Source organism: Saccostrea cucullata, unplaced genomic scaffold (assembly GCF_032062105.1).
Source record: "Saccostrea cucullata isolate Sc308-1 unplaced genomic scaffold, CSIRO_AGI_Scuc_v1 ctg8043, whole genome shotgun sequence".
NCBI lineage: Eukaryota > Metazoa > Mollusca > Bivalvia > Ostreida > Ostreidae > Saccostrea > Saccostrea cuccullata.
Window position 1 is genome coordinate 1 of NW_026939096.1, and position 23807 is coordinate 23807.

Sequence of the window (23807 nt, forward strand, 5' to 3'; positions counted from 1 at the left end):
GGTAATGGTATTCCTACATAAAGATTACAAATCTTTTTCATTTCTTCATTCGTCAATTTGTTCTCCGTGTCCGATATATCAACTAAAGCATTTTTAATGAAGTCCATTTTAAATTGCAGTTGAGCTCGAATTTCCGAATACATATCATTGCGGATTGTAACAATTAAAAAGTTTCCTTTCTTGTCAATTTCATTTGAGAGAACATTTTCCATAAAAATCGTTGTTGTTTCCCATTGTTCTATTTCTGAGCTCCTGAAAACATATTCTCCGAAGATATTATCTACAAAAAATACGGTATCTTTGGTTTGATCATGTTTTCCACACAATTCCTTAAGACCCGTGACAACCTTCTCACGTTTATTATAAGATATTTTCAATTCTTTCAAGAGTTGTCTAGCTATTGCCGTTTTACCGTCTCCTGGATTTCCTTTTACGAAAACATATTTCTTGACGAACAAAACATCTCTTGCTTTCTGGTACGCTCGAGTTTCTATAAATACCTCACCTGGATTGCCATTCTCTAAATTTCATTAAAAAACAAAAATAAAATAGGATTAAAAATATTTTTTAAAAATATTTTTTTCAATAATTTCACTTATAACACGTCATTTGATTGGATAAAAGATTTTATCTATTTTTTATAACATAACTTGCCTACGTCACAATGAGTTACGTAAAAAATGTATTACTTCGCTTGACGTTACTTTTAAGATTTAATCAATGTGAAACCTTATTCTTGGGGGGATGTCTAATTGTCTGCACTGAAATTAAATTACAAGGAATGAAACTTATTTCAACTTATATTATACAATATAACAAAACTTGGGACAGATTACGCTTTTTATAAACCGCTAAATAACATTAAATTTATTTAAAAAAAACATACAATAAATATTTTAATTGCATTTTGCTTAAATATATAAATACTTTGGAAGGTAATATATTAAATTTTTATCAAATTTTTCTATTTATATTTTTACTAGAAAATGTACATATACCAGATATATTGTTTAAAAACCATCTACTAATAAACATCATCATTTATATTATGCTAGCAAACATTATTACAACTCTCTTTGAATGATTTTATTTCAAATCAAGTCATGCTCATATGTGTTTGTATGCATAAATCATAAAATTGTAATTACAATGAAAACAATTCAAAAAATTATTTCAATTTATGTGAATTTTGATAAGGTATTACTTTATCAGTAGTACAACGGAGTTTACATTCTTTTACACTGTGAATAGCTAACATGCAAATAAAGAAAAAAAACCGTACTTTTTCGTAATCAGAGAAGAATTTTCGCAGATATGTTTGAAATAAAGATGATTCAAATTACCTCTTTCGGTATATGTATCATTATAGCTTCAATTAACATAATTACTTACAGAGAAGATGCGCCTGTTCTGGATCCATGTTGTCCTCCTTGCTTGAATTCTTCTTGTGTTTTATAAATAAAGCACACAACAGAATGAAAATCCCAATGATTGGTAACATTACTCCTAATAATATTGGTATGTAGTCCAATGAAGTTGGTGGTATTGAGGAAAACACATCTGTGCTACTGTAAAAAAAATACGTAAATAAAAAAATAACACGAGAGAGAGAGAGAGAGAGAGAGAGAGAGAGAGAGAGAGAGAGAGAGAGAGAGAGAGAGAGGAGAATATTTACGTTTTTGTATTCCGACACGACTCTGCTGCTTCGTAGCAATGGGTTTGTTTGTCAATAACTAAACATTCCTGATCTAGTAAAACAACAAGTGGATATTTTAATTTTTTATGCTTAGTGTAAAGAAACAATGTTCAAGAAAACAAAAATTCGCATGCTGTGTTACATTAATTATTACTACATAATTATAAAGTAAAATTGATACATTCAAAATCCAATTGTTAAAGCAATATGAGCTGCATTGTAGAAAATTTCATTTAGCTATTAAAATGTGTTTTTAAGAAAAATTTGTGCGTAATGTAAACCCTTTTGATAAATTCGACTAAAATAATGCATCAAATTGTTTCAGGAGAAAGGCTTCTATACTATGGAATATACATTATTAGGGCTTTCCACCTTTCTGTGAAAAGACCTCTTGAAATGCTTATGTTTATTATTATTAAGGTCTTCCGTCTTCAGCGGAAGACCTTATAGTGATTCTACTGTTTCTTCTTCTTCTTCTTCTTCTTCTTCTTCTTATTATTATTATTAAGGTCTTCCGTCTTCACGGAAGACCTTATAGTGATTCTATTGTTTCTTATTATTATTATTATTATTATTTTTCCGTACACCAAATTTTGTGCACGCGATTTCTCGAAGACTACTGGGTGGATTTTCATGAAATTTACAGAAATTATGTGTTATTATCTGAAGTTATTTTTTCCGAGAAATTTTTTGAAAATTCGCTTCTGGTACCAAGTTATGGGACATTTTCTGAATTTAAAATGACATTTTGTCTACGGTTAATCTCAAGAACGGTAGAAGATATAAATGTGAAACTTTCAGGGATTATAGATCGTGATATATACTATCCAGGACGCGACCTTTCGTTCGTCGTCGGTACTTCCTGTCGTTAGGAGAAGCGAATTAAAAAAATTGTATTTTCTAACTTTTTTGTTCTTCAATATTTTTTATTTATTTTTGGAATGCTAATAGAGACCCTTCTATTGATGCTTACTATATAATTTATTTGAATATTGATAAATCGAAACTCTAGATATTAGCATTTTTACTGAAGCGGGTCCAAGATGGCGGCTGTCTCTGTCAACTCCGACATTTCGCAACAGGGGTTTATGGAGTCAGCCGAGCGTTTGCTCGAACGAAAGTAACACAAGGAAAAATAAAATGTAAAGGAATACTTGGATTGTCACGTCGTAGTTACGTTGCAATTCTGTGTCGAACAATGAACTTCTTTAATGTCTTCTATAAGTGGTTTTGGCTGGTTCTCAAAGTAGAAAAAGAAATGACTAAATGTGAAAATGAAATTCGATACCTAATACCGGTACCTTCTGATTTGCAACACGTGAAAACAGATATTAAATCATAGTTATAAGTAATAGTTTTTTCTAGAAACAGTATCAATGAATATAGTATGTATAAAAATTACAATCTGTTTTTCCTACGCACACTTGTGTCATATGAAAATAATAGAAAAGACAAAATAAGACAATAGTTTTTTTAAAGATCGCTAAATGAAGTTTATATTAACATTCTTGTCTCAAAGATCTGATTCAAGTTATTGAGCATAAATGGAATCCAATTCATTGACTGTCTTCGGGCGACACGTTTTTCGGCAAAAAATTTTAACCTTTTCATGAAAGCTTAGCTAATCGGGATAGTTCACTTAGGGGAAAAACAGGAAATTTTAAAAAGTTAAAAATGCATAACTGTTTCACTGCTTTATTGTTACTTGCTTATATACAATATGAAATTTGTAAAGTATGTTAATTATACTGTCTTCACCTTGATATTTTAGCTATAAGAACGTTTTTTTTTTCTTTCCATTGAAGCTATCACACCTATTAAATGGAATATTCCTCAGAAAAGGTGCAAAGATTTACTTGTGGCGTTTGACGCAAAATTTAGAATAGTGATTCGCCTTTCATTATTCTAAGACCGATGAACTGTTGCAGAAGTAAACATATACAAATACATTTAGAGCTGTGGTCCTGATAGCGTAATAGTAAGCGCATTGCATTTTCACGCTGGCGATTCGGGTTTTATCCCATTAGTTTCAAATGAAGTTTGATCACTTTTTTTCAGCTCGATTTTGCAGAGTTTTTTTTTTTTTTTTCAGAATCAGACGGAAGACCTCTCGTTGCTCGCAACGAATTTCTTTTCTAGTTATTCTTATTTTTTTCCCCAAAATTTTGTGCAGGCGATTTCTCCTAAAATATTCGATGGATTTCAATGAAACTTTCAGGAATAATGCATCATTATATGAACTTTGTTCATCAGAAGGAAAATTTGGAATACTCACATTCGGTTCCAAGATATTGACAGTTTTCTGATTTTAAAATGAATTTTTGTCGTCCCTTTTTTAAAAAAATGGCTTAAGATATTAACTGGAGACTTATTAGAGATGATAGAGGATGACTTTCAGATATTTGAAATCACCTTTTTTTGCGTCGTCAGTACTTCCGGTTGCTACCGGAAGCGTATTTAAAAATTGCAATTTTTCAACTTTTTTGTTTTTCAATATTTTTCTTTGAAATTATTAATCTAAATAGAGACTCCTTTAAGAAGGCATTATATGTAATTTGTTTTAGAATCCATAAAGGCAATCTCGGGATATTTACATTTAAAAATTTGAAGCTGTGTTTTCAATGGCCGAATGGTTAGCGCGTTGGACTGTCACGCGGGCGACCTGGGTTCGCTCCCCCGAATATCCGAATATTTTTTTTACTTTTCCATCTCGATTTTTCGTCTTTTTATTTCAGAATCAGACGGAAGACCTCTCGTTGCTCGCAACGAGTATCGTTTCTAGTTATTATTATTATTTTTTTCCCCCAAAATTTTGTGCAGGCGATTTCTCCTAAACTATTCGGTGGATTTCAATGAAACTTTCAGGAATCATGCATCATTATATGAACTTTGTTCATCAGAAGGAAAATTTGGAATACTCACATTCGGTTCCAAGATATTGACAGTTTTCTGATTTTAAAATGAATTTTTGTCGCCCCTTTTTTTCAAAAATGGTTAAAGGTATTAACTGAAGACTTATTAGAGATGATAGAGTATGACTCTAAGATAAGTGAAATCACCTTTTTGTGCGTCGTCAGTACTTCCGGTTGCTACCGGAAGAGTATTTAAAAAATGCAATTTTTCAACTTTTTTGTTTTTCAATATTTTTCTTTGATATTAATAATCTAAATAGAGACTCCTTTAAGAATGCATGATATGTAATTTGATTTAAAATCCTTAAAGGCAATCTTGACATATTTACATTTAAAAATTTGAAGCGGTGTTTTCAATGGCCGAATGGTTAGCGCGTTGGATTGTCATGCAGGCGACCCGGGTTCGCTCCCCCGAATATCCGAATATTTTTTTTTACTTTTCTAGCTCGATTTTTCTTTTTATTTCAGAATCGGACGGAAGACCTCTCGTTGCTCGCAACGAGTATCGTTTCTAGTTATTATTAGGTCTTTCCACCTTTCTGTGGAAAGACCTATTGAAATGCTTATGTTTTTTATTCTTTTTCTGCCGGACTTTTGAAACTGCAAGACTTATCGAAAAACTTAATAGTTCATGATAGTGGATATTAAAAGTTATTTCGAAAAACGACCCAAGAAGTTTGAACATTGACCCCTTTCGAAGTTATTGCCCCTTTCGCAAGAAATGTCTGTTATCGCTACTTCTCCAAAACCGTAAACCGCAGAGATTCCAAACCTAAATTAATGTTTACGACTAATTTAGAAGACTCTCCAATCAAACATTGCGAAAGGATTCGTAAGCTCCTATAACAAATTATTGCCCCTGAATGTTTGCAATGTTTACGAATATCAAGAACTTTTCTAAAACGACAAGGCGTACAGACATGGGACCAAATGCAAAAGATTCATTGACCTTTGACCTTAAAATATAGGTCAAGGTCAAAGGTCAAGGTCATTCAAAATATGTAAAATTAAGCATTTTTTATAGCTCTTTTTGTTCTTAACCAAATTCTAAACATCTTTGCATCTTCAATATGTACTCTTAAAACCATTTCAGAGATTTCATTCTTGTGCCCTGAGACTGACCCCTCTAAAAGTTAGTGCCCCCTTCAGTGTAAACCCTTGTTATCGCTACTCCTCCGAAACCGTTAACCGTAGAAGTACGAAACCTTGAACAATGTCTGCGACTAATTAAGTACACTTTCCAATCTATTCAGAGCAAAAGAATTCGTAAACCATGTAAGAAGTTATTGCCCCTCATAGTTTACGATGTTTACGAAGAACTTAAAACTTCTTCACGACAAGTCGTAAAGACATGTGGCCAAGTGTATGAGATCTTCTGCCCTTTGACCTTGAATTTAAGGACAAGGTCAAAGGTCAAGGTCATTGATAAAAGTATGAAATTGCTTATACATGTTTATTTTTACAAGATGAACTTGACCTTTGACATTGGTAGTTGACCTTGACCTTTGACATTGACCCTTACTCAAGAGTTTATAACATATTCATTATTTATATAGCTTTGATCCAGCTTCAAGTGTTAAACTCATGTTTATGAGAGTTTTTTTTTTTTTTGATGACCTTGACCTTTGACCTTGATGCCATCAAATTTATCAAGTATCCTTTTAAAACTGTTTTCAAATGTCTCTCTGTACCCATCAAGCCTGACGTATAAAAAAGTTCTTCCTCCTTGTGAGAAAAGCCTTCATATCGTTACGCATTCGAAACCATTGACCGTAGCGATGCGAAACCTTAAACAGTGTCTTCGACAACTTTAAAAACTTTTACCTTCAAATTTAGGTCAAGGTCAAAGGTCAAGGTCCTTCAAAACACATATTATTAGGTCTTTCCACCTTTCTGTGGAAAGATCTCTTGAAATGCTTATGTTTATTATTATTCTTTTTCCGCCGGACTTTTGAAACCGCAAGACTTATCGAAAAACTTTGTAGTTCAAGATACTGGATATCAAAAGTTATTCTGAAAAATGACCCAACGTATTTGAACTTTGACCCCTTACTCAGTTATTACCCCTTTTGTCGTAAAGCTTGTTATCGCTACTCCTCCGAAACCGTAAACCGCAGCGTTTCCAGACCTTCACCTATGTCTACGACTTAATTAGTAGACTTCAATCCTTCATTGCCAAAGGATTCGTAAACTCCTATGATTAATTATTGCCCCTGAATGTTTGCGATGTTTAGGAATATAAAAATCTTTTCTTAAACAACATGTCCTAGAGACATGTGGCCAACTGCAAAAGATTCATTGACCTTTGACCTTAAAATTGATGTCAAGGTCAAAGGTCAAGGTCATTAAAAATATGAAAAATTAAGCTCTTTATATACCTCTTTTGTTCTTTACCAAATTTTAAACATCTTTGCATCTTCACTATGTACTTTTAAAACCATTTCAGAGATTTCATTCTTGTCCCCTAAGATTGACCCCTCTAAAAGTTAGTGCCCCCTTCAGTGTAAACCCTTGTTATCGCTACTCCTCCGAAACCGTAAACCATAGAAGTACGAAACCTTCAACAATGTCTGCGACTAATTTAGAACACTTCTCGTTCCATTAGTGTGAAAGAATTTGTAAACCATTTTAAGTAGTTATTGCCCCTGCCAGTTTATGATGTTTACGAAGAACTAAAAACTTCTTAACGACAAGTCGTAAAGACATGGGCCCAACTGCATGAGATCTTTTGACCTTTGACCTTGAAGAATAGGTCAAGGTCAAAGGTCAGGGTCATTGTAATACTAGAGAAATTGTCGATTCAAGCTATAAAAAAATTCCAAATGACCTTGACCTTGATATTTGGCCTTGACCTTTGACCTTGACCCCTTACTCAAAAAGTAATAAAGAAATATTCATTACCTTTATCTAGATTCATATTCAAGTGTTAATCTCAAGTTTATCTCTCTCTCTCTCTCTTTCTTTTTTTTTTTGATGACCTTGACCTTTGATAAATGACCTTGACCTTTGACCCCCTATTGACCCAAAGGTCACAATCAAGCTTAAGGTCGTTGAGGTATTTGCAACTCTTACTCTAACAAATACTTATATCCCCCCCCCCTTTTCTTTAAAAAAAAAAAGAGAAATCAACAGCAGCATAGAGAAAATGTCTTTAAGTCAAAAGACACGATATATCGACATAAGATTCGGAGTAAAAGCAAGAAGAGACCTTAAAGAAAGTGTCCTGAGAGTTTTAAGGTGAGTCTCTAAAATATTATGAAATTCTAGTGAAAATCGGCAAAATCTGCATTTTTTTTGTCTTAAATTTAGTTATTGCTGAGCATAAAAATTAATTAAAGCCCGTATTGGCTATTTCTGCAATTGTTGTTAATATCATTCGATTCTCCTGCTCTATTACGACATTTTAATGCCAAGTATTCTTGCTTTCTTTAGAGTATGGAATTTATTTCAATTTTATTTGGATTTAATATTAATGAAATGAATTTTGATTTCATGTGAAATTTGATTTTTTTTTTTTTTTTTTTTTTCTAGAATAACACAATCCCAAGAAATAGCGACTTTCAGCATAGTAAAAAGAAATACACGTTTCTTCCCTGTGTTTCCCATCTAGAATTACATGTTTGGAATTTTATTTATGCTACTCACATTGAATTTCATGCCTATTTCGGTCAGGAATGTTAAAACCCGAACCCGATTCTCTGTTTTCCTTTTCCATAATTACAAACTGCCTTGCATCTCTCGCTCATGTTTCTCACATGCTCTTAAATAATTTATCGCCATCCATTTCAAACATAAAACAACTCAAATCGGATATTTTCAAACATCTCTTTAATACATGTATAATGCACATATGATTCAGGTACACATGGGACATTTCACAACGTTTTCACTTACGCTTCCGTCTTGATGCGCAGATCAAATGCATGTTATTCATATTAATAGGTATATCATAATTTTAATCAGACCCTACCCCTTAGATCTTAACTTGAAAACAATCTCATTCAAGCTCATATATACACATAGGAGCGTGTTACAATGTTTTTTTATGTGCTCTCATTGCGTGATCAATGAATTCGTGCTTATCCCCGAGTCGACTCGTATAATCCAGGAAGTCTGTTCAGAATATATTTATACCAACTGCGAGCCCGATCTAATATCCTAGTAGAGAAATGAGAATTTTGCTGTTTTATTTATTTTCTTGCTTTTTTCTACTTTTTTCAGCCCAAATGATATTGAAACACTTAAAAAGGTGGAAAGACGTCTTATTGTTCTCTGAACAATTAGTTTACTAGTTATTATTATTTTTCTTCCCGGACTTTTGAAATCGCAAGTCTTATCAAAAAACCTTATAGATCATGATATTGGGTATTAAAAGTTATTCCAAAAAACGACCCCCCGTGTTTGAACTTTGACCCCTTTCGAAGTTATTGCCCTTTATGCAAGAAATGCTTGTTATCGCTACTCCTCCGAAACCGGAAACCGTAGAGGTATGAAACCTTCACTAAAGTCTTCAACTGATTTAGTCAATTCTTCAGACAGAAGTGCAAAAATTTGTCAGCTCCTTCCAATAATTATTGCCCCTGAAAGTTTTAAAGTTTACCAAAAAGCCAAAAAACTTTTAAAAGACAAGAGGTAAAGATATAGGACCAAGTGCATGAGATCTTGTGACTTTTGACCTTGAAAATGAGGTCAAGGTCAAAGGTCAAGGTAATTGGAAAGCTAGAGAAATTGGCGATTTAAGCTGAATTTCCAAATGACCTTGACCTTTGACCTTGATTTGTGACTCTGACCTTGACCTTTGACCTTGACCCTTACTCAAAAAGTCATAAAGAAATCTTTATTACCTTTACCTAGATTCAGCTTCAAAAGTGTTAATCTCAAGTTTATCATGGTTTTTTTATGACCTTGACCTTGATAAATGACCTTGACCTTTGACCCCATTGACCAAAAGGTCACAATAAAGCTAAAGGTCTTGGAGGTATTTACAACTCTCTCTTAAAGAAATGCTTATACACCCACCCCCTCCTTTCAAACACACACACACACAAAAAATCAATAGCGACGTAGATAAATTTTGTACAACTTAAAGGAGATCACAGATCGACATGAAATTCAGATTAAAATGTAGAAAACACCTCAAAAAAGGTGTCCTGGCAGTTTTACGGTGAGTCTCTTAAGTATAATGAAATTCTATTCAATATCGGCAAAAACTACATTTTTTTTTCTACTGAAATTTAAGTGCTGATGAGCATAAATGATAATTAAAGCTTGCTTTGGCTATTTCATCAGTTTTTGTTAATAGCATTTGATTCTCCTCCTCTAATACAACATTTTACTGCCAAGTATTCATGCTTTCTTTAGAATGTGGAATTTATTTGAAATTTATTTAGACTGATTCAATATTAATCGGATGAATTTCGAAAATCGCGATTTTTCCTATCAAATAAATTTCCGCCCTCTCGGTGACAACGTTTTCTTCATGAAATGCATGTTTCAAGTTTAATTTATGCTCATAACTATTAATTCAATCCAAATAGAGATGATTCTTTAATCTAACCTATGAGTTCACCATATCTGTCAAAACGAACGCGCCTATATTTTCACAAATTGTAAACACAGTGCCGACACGGAAGTTCGAATGTATCATAAGCTCTGTACGATTAACTCAATCTATTCAAACTATAAACAAACTCAAATGATTTTTTTATAGGAAATCTCCATTTTCATTATCCACCAATCGTTCTTTTTAGAACTATTCATTATTCCTCACTATGTTCCATCACAAACAAATAAATGCACGTTTTTCTGTACTATTTTTATTTAAATTCACGTGCTTTCATTTCTTCTTTTATCTACACTCTTAGTTTACGGAAAACAATTTCATAGGAGCCTGTGGCGTAGTGCATAGAGCGCTCGCCTGGAAATCTGAGGGTCCACAGTTCAAATCCTGCTGACAGCACTTTTGAATTTTGTTTTTTTTTTACATTTTTTTTTCAATTCAAATGACATGAAAACTTAAAAAGAGGTGGAAAGCCGTTTATTGTTCAGTGAACAATTAGTCTCCTAGTTATATTAGAAATTGTTATTGTACAGGACGACATTATACAATTTTGATTCAATCAAAGCTTACAAATAGTTCTTTCATCGCAAATATGAACAACAGAAGTTTATTTATTAAATATTCTTTTTTTTCTGTCATTGAAATATTTATTAACAATTTTGCAGCAAAAAATTCTAACATCAAAGTTGCAGCTCATATAGCTTTAATAATGCAGCTTTAAAATTATACAAACATTTGTATATTTCATTGCTGAAATAAGGTTGTTCAGGACAACCCTGGGTGAAGTCTGTGCAGCTTACTTGATTAACGTAGTCAGAGTTAGTGAGGTATAAACAGGTACCTTAAAGAAAAAATAGGACGTATACAAAAATATTTGCTACTTATTATATCATAACCGGTTAAATGTATATTACGAGGGGCATTCAATAAATAATGTCATTGGGGCTCAGAAAGAAGCAAACGGCGCTTTTTAATGATTTAGTCTTCATGATTTTGCATATTAATTTTTTTTTTAATTTAAACTCATGTCCGTAACATTTTTTATCCAATTTCTGATTGTTTTTAGAACTCATTTTAGGGTATGACCCTTAGTATACTGGAAAATGGCAGATCCAGTGATTTCCTGGACTTGTTTTTTCCTTCTGAAAGGGTTTTTTTTCAAGTTTGGAAATAGAAACAAGTCAAAAGGTCAAAGAACTGGCAAATATTGTTAATGTGAACAAACATTTACTTTCTGTTTATCCCGTAAACCCCTTTACTCTTTAGGGCATGCGGGTTTGAACGCTATCATGAAGAAATTCAATGTAGTGGATTCCTGATTCTGGGTCCTTTCTCTGATAAACCTTTCAATTTCTTTGCAAAAAACTGCTTTCTAGACACCTCCAGATATTAAGCTGTCTCCCCGAATACGATTTTGAACAACAACTGATTCTTTACCATTCATTAAAAATGCAGTGTCTCGAATAGCCCTTTTTTCCCAGCTCCTCACGATAAAACTATGTGATGAAAAGTGGTCACATAAACTGTTATAAATTCATTAAAGATTCAACAATGAGAGAAAGTCAAGCTTTATGTCATAAGACTACTGTGTTGTATGTCATCGAGCTAATGACATTATTTATTGAACGCCCCTCGTATATCGTGAGATGATGAATCGTTATACAGAAACCTAACCTTGAACGTGTGTTTCCTTTTCAGTGATGTATATTATAGCTAATTTTAACGATATTGCAGATTTGCGCGAAATAATCATTGGATGGTAATTTAAGAACCGCCAACGTTTTGATAACGTTTTTCCGTTTTCAGATGACGACGATCGACAGCGCTGTTTCTTTTATTTTTAACTTTTCTTTCATGTCAAGTTTATACACAGGTGTGTTAATGTTACAACCAAATATTCTACATGCCTTCATAATATGACGTCACAGTAAGCTATATAACGTGAACTTTAGATATAACAATTTCTTAAAATCGGTATATGATATTGAGTTGAGGTCGTAAAAATGAATTAAAATATGCAGAGGCATAATGTCACCAAAATCTTGTCGTTCGTTTCTGGGTCTATGTATAATATCAAAGGGGTTAATTAAGTACCAAACCTGTGACGTCATAACTGTTAATCAGAACTAGCAGAGTGAAAGTGAAACAAAACGAGAATTCAAATAAATAAACACAAGAAATCGGAGTTAAAAAGGATTTAGAGAGAGATATGGAGATAACGAAAATAGGGGCATAGCAAACACGGACCTCCGAAGCATCAGAGGTGGGATCAGATGCCATATAAAGGTGTAAGCATCCCCTGTCAACCGGTCATACCGCCGTGTGCTCTTTGTCGTCGTCATAGTGTACAAATAATGGACTAACAATAAGTATGAAAAACGTCAGTCAGCACTTGACTAAATGATAAATTGCATTTGCTGACACGGTCATTGTATCGACCATTGAACCCACGAGATGATAACTTTGAACGAGACTGCTGATATTCTTGTTTCATCAACATGCTTTTCAAAAAGTTCACCCGATTTAGAAATCGTTCTAACGTAGAGCATGCTCTTGCATATAGAATCAACTGAGATATATATACCCCGAATGCAGGTAATGAAGGTATATTGCTGCATAAGTAAGGTAAGTTGACGATGGTACAATAAAAAGCAGCGTGTGTGCTTACTTGCCGATTAGCCTTTCCTCTGTCATTCGTAACAAAAAAATGCAAAAGTTCAACACTAGGCCGTATACTTTGAAACTTAATTTTTGTTTCAATCTAAATATCTTATTCTATTGTTTTTGAAAAGTGCTGCTAAATCGTATCATGGTAAATAGCAATTGATACATTTTTTCCGATCCTATCAACAATATGTAAATTTTTTGGAAATGTTTCCTCCGACAGTGTTGAATAATTGTTTCTGTGATAGGACAGTAAGATTCAAGCAGTATGTTTTCATGGTACATAGATGTTTGTTACATAACTTTTATTACAAATTGAAATTAATTAGCCCTGGGGTAGTGTTGAACGTTTCACTTTTTCATTAAGGTATATTTTCTAATAATAAACGACAGGTTAAGACGTCGCTTTGTAGTAATTCCTGTAGTTTAAGTACCAGTGAAGTCTATAGAATGCATAATAATAGCAAAAGTTTTACTAATGACTTTTCCGATTTATTTGTGTTACATATCATACAAGAAGTGTTAATTCGCTGAATTATGATCTGTATGCTACCTAACCCGCGTAAAAAATACTAGTACATGTATAAGGGTGCACGTACAAGTAAACATTGCTTTCATTTGTACAAGTTTATCAGATTTAATGAAATTCCACCATAAATGAGGACATGTCCCAATTTGGCACCCTATTGTGGCCTCTGTGAAAGCTTTAAATCAAAACTAACACTGGTTTCCAATTAAGCATCATTTAAAGTTCTTAACTGCAAACAATCACAATTTACTGTGTTTTAATTTTTACATCAAAGAAAGGGCCATACCTTGTCCTTTGAATCCTCTTTACTAAAGAATATCTTGTGCCAAAATTTGACGAAATTGACCCAGAGGTTCAGGTGAAGACGTCGAAAATGTGAAAAGATTACAGACGGACAGAAAGACAGAAGAACGAACAGCTTGACGGACTCTGTTTCAAATGTTTTCAAAGAAGTTCGTTTGAGTTTTCAGCTCAAGTGAGGTAAGAGTAATAGTGTGAATGGAGAAATAAACAAAAACCACTGTAAATGAGGAGAAACGATTGCAAATTGTAAGTTAAACTTCGAAGAAAAACATCTACAGGAAGATGTTCCCATAAACTCAAATTCGAAAAATAACAATGTCCTGGCACTGAGATTATAATACAAATTTAATGACAAGTAACCTAATAGTTGTTTACAATGCATTGAATTTGATATGCCAAACTACTTCTATTATAATAGAATATTTGATGCGAAACGGCACAACGGTCATTGCTCAATAAACAAGTCCGAAGCTCTGTATTCTGAGTACTTTGATTTATATAAGAAAACATACCATTTTCATACAGTCCTATCTGTCTAGGGTAGCAGAACTCTATCAACCCTGTCAGCTGCTGGTTAGGGACGCAGTGGTACGTACTTCTGCCGTTGACGTCAACAGGACAGCGTCGTGACGTTGATGACGCGTTCCATGACGTCCTGCTTTTGGGGCATTGATCCACCATGTAAACAGGAAACGGATATTGTAAACCTGGCATATTTTCAGGAATCTATCGAAATAAACGAAACATATGTTATAAATTAATTATTATTATCGCGCTTAGTTTTACGTAATCTACCATCTTTTCTGGAAGAATTTTTGTGACTCATGCCTCCTGCAAACCCTATCTATTGTGATTTGCATTTTTATCAGTTTAAAAAAATTATCGACTCTAGATGGGTTTTAAAGAAATAATATATGAAAGGTGCGAAATGGCATTTAAAATATTGTGAAATGGTGTTCGGTCTTAAGACGACTATGCACAAAAATATATTCAGAGGTCATAAATAAGTGTAATTGAGAAGGAATTGTATTGAGTCTTAAATGACAAAACTAATGAAGACGATGATTTTTTTTATGTTATAATGAACTCATAAGGATTATTGGCATTCTTCACTATACATGCTATAATCAGAGTATCAATTTGTACGTTATCTCTTCAGTTTCAAAGAGTTACGAATCGGTCAAGGTAGCCTAGAGGTGGGGTGTATGATTCATAAACGGGATGCCTTGGTTCGATTATTATTCGCCTCGCCGCGACAAATTAAAGGCGCAAAAGCAAATAGTAGTTGTTTATCCGCCAATTCAAGCCCCTGGCATAAGAAATGAAAGACAAAATACTTCTTTGCCCATTTTCCGTAGCAAGGTAAGAGCATACACGATAAAGAATTCCTCAAAGATTATGAGTGCCGACTTTTAGTTTTTCACAGACACACGCAGGCGTCTCCATTTTATCGAAGATTTTAAATGTGGCATTTTAAATATTTAATCAATCAATGAAAGACTTGCGTCCAGGTCCGAAATTCTCTTCAATCCGTGTATAAAACAACAAAAAGTTAGTATCATCAATATCATATTTAAACACTGTTATCATTTTTATTTTTTCAATCACTTAATTATACATTTAGAATTAAAATGAAAATGTAAAGGAATGATTTTTAGGTACTTAAGCTTCTTGAACGTGACAGAAGGTAAACCAATAATAGAAATCATTGAGGAATAGAAAAACTTTTTTCAATAAGTTTTAAATGGTTTACAAGATATTAGATGCATGGTGTATTTTTTTGAAAAGATTTACTGTTCAGCGACTCTTTTGAAAATCAACTTAAAGGATATTTGTAAATTGATTTACACACTTCTTGCCTACTTGTACATTTTTATGTGCTTTAAATAACTTTTTTAAATAAAGCTAATGGCATTACAGTTAGAACAAATTATGGCTATTCGCTGATCACTTTTTGAAAAGCAATTTTTTTCTAATTGTTCTTATACAAATTACAATTTTTATATTGCTATTTTCATACCCCCGCTTGAAAAGCTGAGAGATATTTTAATAGCGTGTCGTCCGTCTGTCCGTCTTTGTATTGCGATTTGGGGGTACCCATATCTTATCTGAAACTCCTATACCACTGAATAAATTTAACGAGACATTCACTTCTTCATAATATATAAAAAAAAATTTGTGCACCTCCTATTTTTTGTTCCGACACATATTTTTTGGCGTTTCTCATATGAAAACGTGAACACTACCATTATTTCTGTAATATTAAAGGGTACTTGTACCCATGTCATATCCGCAACTTCTTCCACTGAATAAAAGTAAATTTAATGATACCTTAAAAAATTACATTGTGCACCTCCTATTTTACTTTTTGATCTGACAAATTTCGGGTCTCCCACAGCAAAGATATGAAATTTGCCATTATACACTGTAATTATATAGGATTTGGAGTGTCCTTTCCGGCGATATGTGCACACGATAGCTTAGTTTAAAATGAATATAGTTATAATTACGTACCTGAATTCCAACAATAAGGTATCTTATATCAGTCCAGTGCTTTGTTAACACATTTTTACTATTAACTGCAATTCGTTTATTAAGTCATGCTTACTAAAGGGGTAAAGCGGATCAATGAAATAAGTTTTATGGTGGATCATTGTCCAAGGGCATTGATCACATTCACAATCCTATGATTCAATCTTAATGGTTCTTCTTGAGAAGATATTGGGTGGGAAGCACTTGGTCATTAAAAGCTTTAAAATTTACAAGAGCCCTGTGTAGCTTACCAAACAAAATTAGTCCTCCTGCATTTAAGAAAAGTTTAACGGGAAAATAATAAAAAGGATTAAATTATAACCTTAATAAACTCTCAATTTAAGGTCCATCAGTAGTAATACAGGTGGTTCAGATGAAGACATTAAAGCCAGAGAAGGCAAAGCCCGACAATGCTCAGGCCAGTCCAGAACACATAGTGAAGAACAAAAATCAGAATATTTTATTAATACCAATGTTTAATCAGTGCAAATCTACGATTGTGAAACATGCAGAATTACAACAGGACTACAACAAATACAACCTGTCTAAAACCAGCCCTACTAATGAAGTGAAATACATGTAGTAGGGGCTGGCTTTAGTCAGACTGACAACAAATATATCAAGGTATTTACAAACAAATGCAAATCTGATTAAAATCACACGCTTTGATATGCTCGCACAGGATTGCTTCCCTTATTCAGGGTCATCTCCCGGTGACATTTTAATTATCTGATCAAATGCCCCATTCCACAAATTTAGAAGTCTCTCTAAGAATAATTCCTGGGGTATCCTTGGAATTATGTTACATAATTAAAAGCCCCTATCATACACAAACAGAAAATCGTGACCTGGTTTCGGTAGCCAGCCAAAGGAACGACCACAGTCTTTTCAGCGACAAAATGTAGTGAAATTATAATCAGTGCATTGAGGGTAGGTACACATTTTCACAACATGTGCATTGAGAGAAAAGTTTATTTTACAGGTCGACAATATCTACCTTGACAATAGCGCATTTATTTTAAACGCTATTAGACTCTTAAATTATTTTTCAAAAAATACGAACACACAAAATAAATCGATTTCTTAGAAATATGTATTGAAAAGAACTGACATTTAGTATATATTTTTATTGGAAAAAAAGCAAACAATAAACTTTAAAACAAAGCAACAATAAATTTTATTTACATTTTTGAGTATGAACGTACTAAATAAATAGATTTACAAATGCCTTTTTTGTAATCAAATCTGAGCATTTGCTCTAGATATCATTATATAACTTAAAAAAGCACTGCTCTCTCCATATAATCCATCATTAAAACATGTTCAATCAACCACATTTTATCACACAATGTATGAGGAACTCATTGTCTATGATTGACGTTGCCCAAAAACCCGTTGACTTGTTTACTGGTGTATCCTAGGAAACCTTTCTTTATTTACTAGGGTATCTCAAGAAACCCTAGTTTGTTTACTGGGGTATACTAGGGGCACGAAATTTTTGAATTTGCACTACTTATACCCATACTTCCCTTTCTAACGAAGAAATTCTTCAAAATCACCTCTCAGTTTTGAATACATTTAATATTCGACAGAGCCAAAATGAATTTGAACTACCTTATATATATTGGATACCGAAACTTCATAAGAATCCTTACAAACAAAGATACATTGCAGGTTCCAGTAAATGTTCAACCAAGTCTCTTTCTTTACTCCTCAACAAATTTTGTGACAGTAGTGAAGAAAAAACTTCCAGGGTACTGTGCATTTATATATTTATGAAGTGGTGTGAATCAGATGTGGATACTAAAAATTTCTAAAGAACTTTTGGACAATTTGAAATCACAAGACTTTACAAAATTCAACTACTTAAAAAAAAAATTTCACTATAAACACAACAATTTCCCACCACAAATTAAAATCAAGGCTTTTTGATATCATTGAGAGCTGCTTCTTCGATAAAAATGGAACTCGTAAATTTACTCACCTCGTCATCGGTCATTTGCAGAATTATTTTGTTAAAACAGATTCTGGTAGCACATTTAAATACTCTGAAGTTGACATAAAGAAGATGTTTGAGTTTCTGATTGACAATATCAATGTGGTTTTCGGAGACCAGGTATTCCAACAATCTATTGGAATTCCTATGGGTACAAATTGCACTTCGTTATTAGCAGACTTATTATTTTTTTCATATGAAGCAGAATTTATGCTTAATCTTATGCATGGAAAGAAGAAAACACTTGCTGTGGCCTTCAACTCGACATATAGATATATCGACGACGTATTGTCAATTAATAATGTTAATTTCCATTACTACGTCGATACGATATATCCTGGTGAGCTTGATATTTAAAATACCACAGAGTCCGACACTTCTGCTTCATACTTGGATATTTTACTTGCAAAAGACACTCTAATGGTAATCTAACCAAGCTATATGATAAACGTGATGACTTTGACTTTTCTATAGTCAACTTCCCTAAATTATGCAGTAATATACCTTCATCGATGCATACGAAGTATATATATCTCAGTTGATTCGATACGCAAGAGCATGCTCTACGTATGAACAATTTCTCAAACGAGGTAAATTGTTGACAAACAAGTTGATGAAACAAGAATATCAGCAGTCTCGTTTAAAGTCATCATTTCGTAAGTTCTATGGTCGATACAATGACCTTGTCGGCAAATACAATTTATCACTGAGTCAAATGCCGACTGACGTTTTTTATACCAATTGTTAGTCCATTATTTAATACTGAATTAACGACAGATTTTTTTCCCTTATTTCCTGATCATGCCAAGGAGCACACGGCGGGTGTGACCGGTCGGCAGGGGATGCTCACCATTGCACCTGATCCCACCTCTGATGTTTCGGGGATCCGTGTTAGCTGTGCTCTTATTTTGTATTTGTTTGTGGACTTTGAAATTGAATACTGTTTGTTATCTTCATATCCTTCTTCTCTATTCGCTCTCTTTTGAGTTCAGTTTGATATAACCTCTTACAATGATACTGCCTCACTCTACACTTCTTTCCACACTCTAAATAATTGTCCTTTTACAAAATAAAAGTGGTGTTTGTTCTGCAACTGCGCTTGCACCGTTAATCTCTGGCGATGGAAGCTAATTATTCTGTTCACTTTTTTCGCGATTCTGGACACATATTTAGTAGCTTGAGACCTGGATTGATTCTGTCTCGTGTTAAGAGAAGTGACTTTTGCAGGCGAAATCTTTATAGTAGGTTCGTTAGGATCGTAAGATCTGGTGAAGTCATCTGTGGAGGCTCTTGCGTGAATGAAATGGGCGTGGACTTTGGAGGTTGTGTTACGGAAGCACCCGAATTTGAAACTGGAGATGAAGCCTGTGAGTCTGGACTAAATACAGCACCTGCATTAAATAAAAGCCCTCCACTGATAGATTTGGATCCAGCGAAAGATGAGGATTTCTCTGATAAAGATTCAACAGTGTTAGTAGATGAGGCAGAAGTATTGTCAGATGACCCATGACGTGAGAAATCATCATCATGATGTCAGTTGTTATATCAAATCACAATGGAAACACTGATCAGTTGATCTTGAAAATTGTTATAAATATTGCTACAGGACTGCAATGTGTAATGTCTAATAAAAGATTCTCCAGAAAACACTGTAAATGTAATATACTTAACTTGAACGATATTTGGCGGAAATTGATTGTTGAGCAAGTTATCTTAGTTAGATTTCATTTATCACAATGTTCTTATGTATGTTTATATGTGCCAGACTTTTAGAGCTGTACTTGAATCAGAGAAAGTTTCTCTCAAAAGCGCTAAATAGAATACACAGCGAAATGTAAAACGTTTACCCTAAATCATTTATTAGGTTAACTACAGCTTACATGAATATATCTGGTATTTTGTTCCATGAAATTGGGATAATCTAGCCAGCTAAAAATCACTGAAACAATACAGATCAGGAGCAGGGAAAACAAGGACCTGGAATCAGATGCCACGTATTACAAAGCATCCCTTGTAGACCGGTCACCTATACTGACACAGCGTGCGTCAGTGTCATGATCGGACAATGGACTTATCCGATCAAAATTTAGGGTTTAACAAGTCCAAACAATTGGGATGAAAAACGTCTGAAAGTATTCGACTGAATGATGTATATTGCATTTGCTTTCAAGGGCACTGCTACGCAGAAAAGGCCCATAATATTACCAAACGAGATTGTTGACATTTCAACCTCACAAATCCACCTGCCAATATAAAGGCTTATCTCCCTTTATATAAGAAACTGTTGGTACGTGGAGCCCGCCCCTCTGAATGTTTAATCATTTTAGGTCAAATGTTGCTAAGAAAAAAAATGGATGCATATATAATTTTGGCTTATGTTCATTGAAAATGTTGCAAATAGTAAATTTCTAGAATATAAGGAATTTGTAAACCTTATGAATTTTGACACATGTCAAAATTCTGCCTCTCTAAAACCATTTATATTTAACTATACAAATATATTTCACTTCAAATCATTTTTTTTTTTGAAAATTTGAATAAAAAACTAAATACTGAAAGTCATTCAATGTTCTCATTAAAACATGACTCATTTTTATATTTTCACAGTTTTTTTACAAAAGTTTGTATCATCCGTCCTTAAGCGCTTCCGCTCTTGAAAGAAGTTTTCAATTGTCAAAGGTGGAGCTCCGTAGTGTCCCATTCTAGATTCAAGGCATACAAAAGTTTTAAGAAATGTATTTCAACTTTAATACAAATATATGCAAGAATACAAATAAATACAATATAATTAGATAAATTAGAGGAATGTTTAAAAAGACAATCTTTTATACACATTGTAAGTTGCAATTCGAACTATAGGTAACACATATAGATGAAAATATTAATTTACATCAAACGTGAGTAATAGCATAAACAAATAAATAACAATATGACAAATACTTTAAAATTTTCCCTAACCATAGAAATCTATTTTCGAACTTTTAGTTTGCTAGTCTTCTACAGAGAGAACAATTTATGAATAAACCAATAACATTTATGCGAAATACCATTCTGTTTGAGAAAAAAGTCCAAAAATTTAAACTCTTTGAACAAAGATTTGAAGGATATTTATCATGCCAATACCTGACTAGACACAGGTCTTGGTTTTTAACGTCTCATCCAAAGAACCCGAAATTTTCATTTCAAAGTGTCGAGGGCACGACGAAGGAACAGTTGCTTCCTACTTTTTCTTAATATCTTCCTAGCACGTTTCTTTAAAATTCACAACGCCAACATTTAATTAAAAAGAAAGTTATTGACATGCATACGTAAAAATAGCTATAGGGTACAAAATAATCCTATACCGTTTTCATGTTTTTATATTATAAGTTTACAAATTTTCTTGGTAAATAAAATTCTTCCAATGTAATACAAATGCTGTAATCAGCCAATCAATCGATGAAAAAGAATAAACTATTACCTCTTTTAAATAATTTCACATAAAATTGCACTTGAAGATTCACAAAATCACGCGTATAGAAACTTTAAATATTGTGGGCATAATTGGATGGGAATTGTGATTTTAATATCAAAGAAAATAGCAAAATTCTTGGCGAAATACAAGTTTGCTAGTGCTCAGTGTGTATGTTATACATTCTGAATTATATAAACTTGAATTACATTGTTTAAGCACTGTATAGATGATTACAGAAACGTAAACGAATAAAATATAATCAAAACCCCACAACTACAAAATTTTGCACTCCTTTCATATAACTTTAAATATTGTGGGCATAATTGGATGGGAATTGTGATTTTAATATCAAAGGAAATAGCAAAATTCTTGGCGAAATACAAGTTTGCTAGTGCTCAGTGTGTATGTTATACATTCTGAATTATATAAACTTGAATTACATTGTTTAAGCACTGTATAGATGATTATAGAAACGTAAACGAATAAAATATAATCAAAACCCCACAACTACAAATTTTTGCACTCCTTTCATATAATTGATTATATTATTATTTCATATGGCTATCATACGCACATGTCTCTCTTATATTGATTGAAATTGTCATTAATACCTCGAAACATTGCATAAAGAAATATTTATTCGCCAACTACGTCAGTTAAACCTAGTAACTGCTGAAACAGTTCAATCTAGCTTATCTGCTGAAAGGGATTGATGTAGTACTCCACATGTTTATCTTACCAACATGAGCTATTAATATTTAAGCCTGTCTTTATTAAGAAATTAAGCAATTCATTGTTTCCTCCCACTTTCGCTGCATCAAGGACATTCTGACCATCATTGTCAGTCATACGAAGTAAATGAGGAAAAGTGTTGATCTGGTACCGATACATGTAAATCTTTCCATTCAAGTACTGACCAAGTACTTGCAAATTTGTAATTTTCCCGACAGACAACATTAACGCAAAAATGTCTGTTCTTTATCATTCATACTATTCAAATCTAACTCTCTTTCTGAGGAACTTTAGCACATCAATGTTTCCACAACCAGCTGCTTCATGTAAAGCATTCTAACCCTAATCATCCCTGATCTCTTGTATGTGTTGATATGTTTTGACCAAGTATACACACATATCTATCTTAACATTCCTACAGTATTGATGTAGCATAGTTTAACTGTCATTTCGTTTGCTATTGATGCCTCGACCTTTTTCTACGAGGAACTTTCGAAGATCAATGTTACCATTGCAAGCTTCAGCTTATATAACATCCTCACCATTATTGTTAATGGCATATAATAAGTAAGGATATTTGTTGAATAAATAGTTACAAATGTTTATGTTACCATTGAAGCAACAGTTATGAAGCACAATTTTCCCATCATATGCTGTAGAATTTATATCTAAGCCATTAGCCAGGAGCAATTTTAACAGATCAATGGTTCCACCCCATGCTGCAGCATGTAAAGCATTTTCACTGCTTTTGTATCTAGCTTCTATTAAATGAGGAAACGTGCTTACAAAGTACACTGCAACTGTGACCTTCTGACCTTAAAGTTTGACACACTTAAACACAAAAATATCAAACTTATACTTTAGCCATAAATTTTGAACGGTAGACGCTGGGGCTATCTTGCTTTATATGTGTATTCTTTCTGACAGGACCTTTTATTAAGGACTCGTTCCTCACATATATCTTCTGTAGTCCTTGGTATATTATATAAATAGTTTGCACATTACTATTCTCTTGTGATGTCTTCATTGTTTTTAATAGGTTTTTTAATATAAGTGTACCAAAAATTGTGATATAGGCAATTCAGTTGATTAACTATATGGGTCATTCATGTATTCACATGTAAGGAAACCTAGACTTCAATGACAAATTCGTTGGAAAAATTATATATTTTTGAGGATGATGTCGTCTGATCTTAAATAGCAATAGGTTTAACCTTTTGACCTAGACTTTGGAGATTAATGTACTTCGCAGACACGTTAAGGAAGCATATAAGTCATTTTTCGGGAAATTTAGACTTTTAAAAGAAAATTAAGTTGATAATTTACCAACACCGCTGATAAACGTAATCTATTAACATTTCTTGCATACAGATAAATGAGTGTCTAACGCAACGACATGCACCACCACCACGGCATCACGTGACTTCTA

At 33.2% G+C, this 23807-nt stretch overlaps 1 protein-coding gene across 1 annotated transcript; it reads right to left on the reverse strand.

Moving 5' to 3' along the window:
- Positions 1-1671: 1671 nt before the first annotated feature.
- On the reverse strand, positions 1672-14384 carry LOC134252222 (uncharacterized). Its single transcript, XM_062734643.1, has 3 exons — positions 14177-14384; positions 10902-11009; positions 1672-1748 (listed from the first exon to the last, which is right to left on the reverse strand). The coding sequence occupies exons 1-3, from the start codon at positions 14376-14378 to the stop codon at positions 1672-1674; spliced, it is 387 nt and encodes a 128-aa protein (XP_062590627.1). The 5' UTR covers positions 14379-14384.
- Between the last annotated feature and the right edge of the window lie 9423 nt (positions 14385-23807).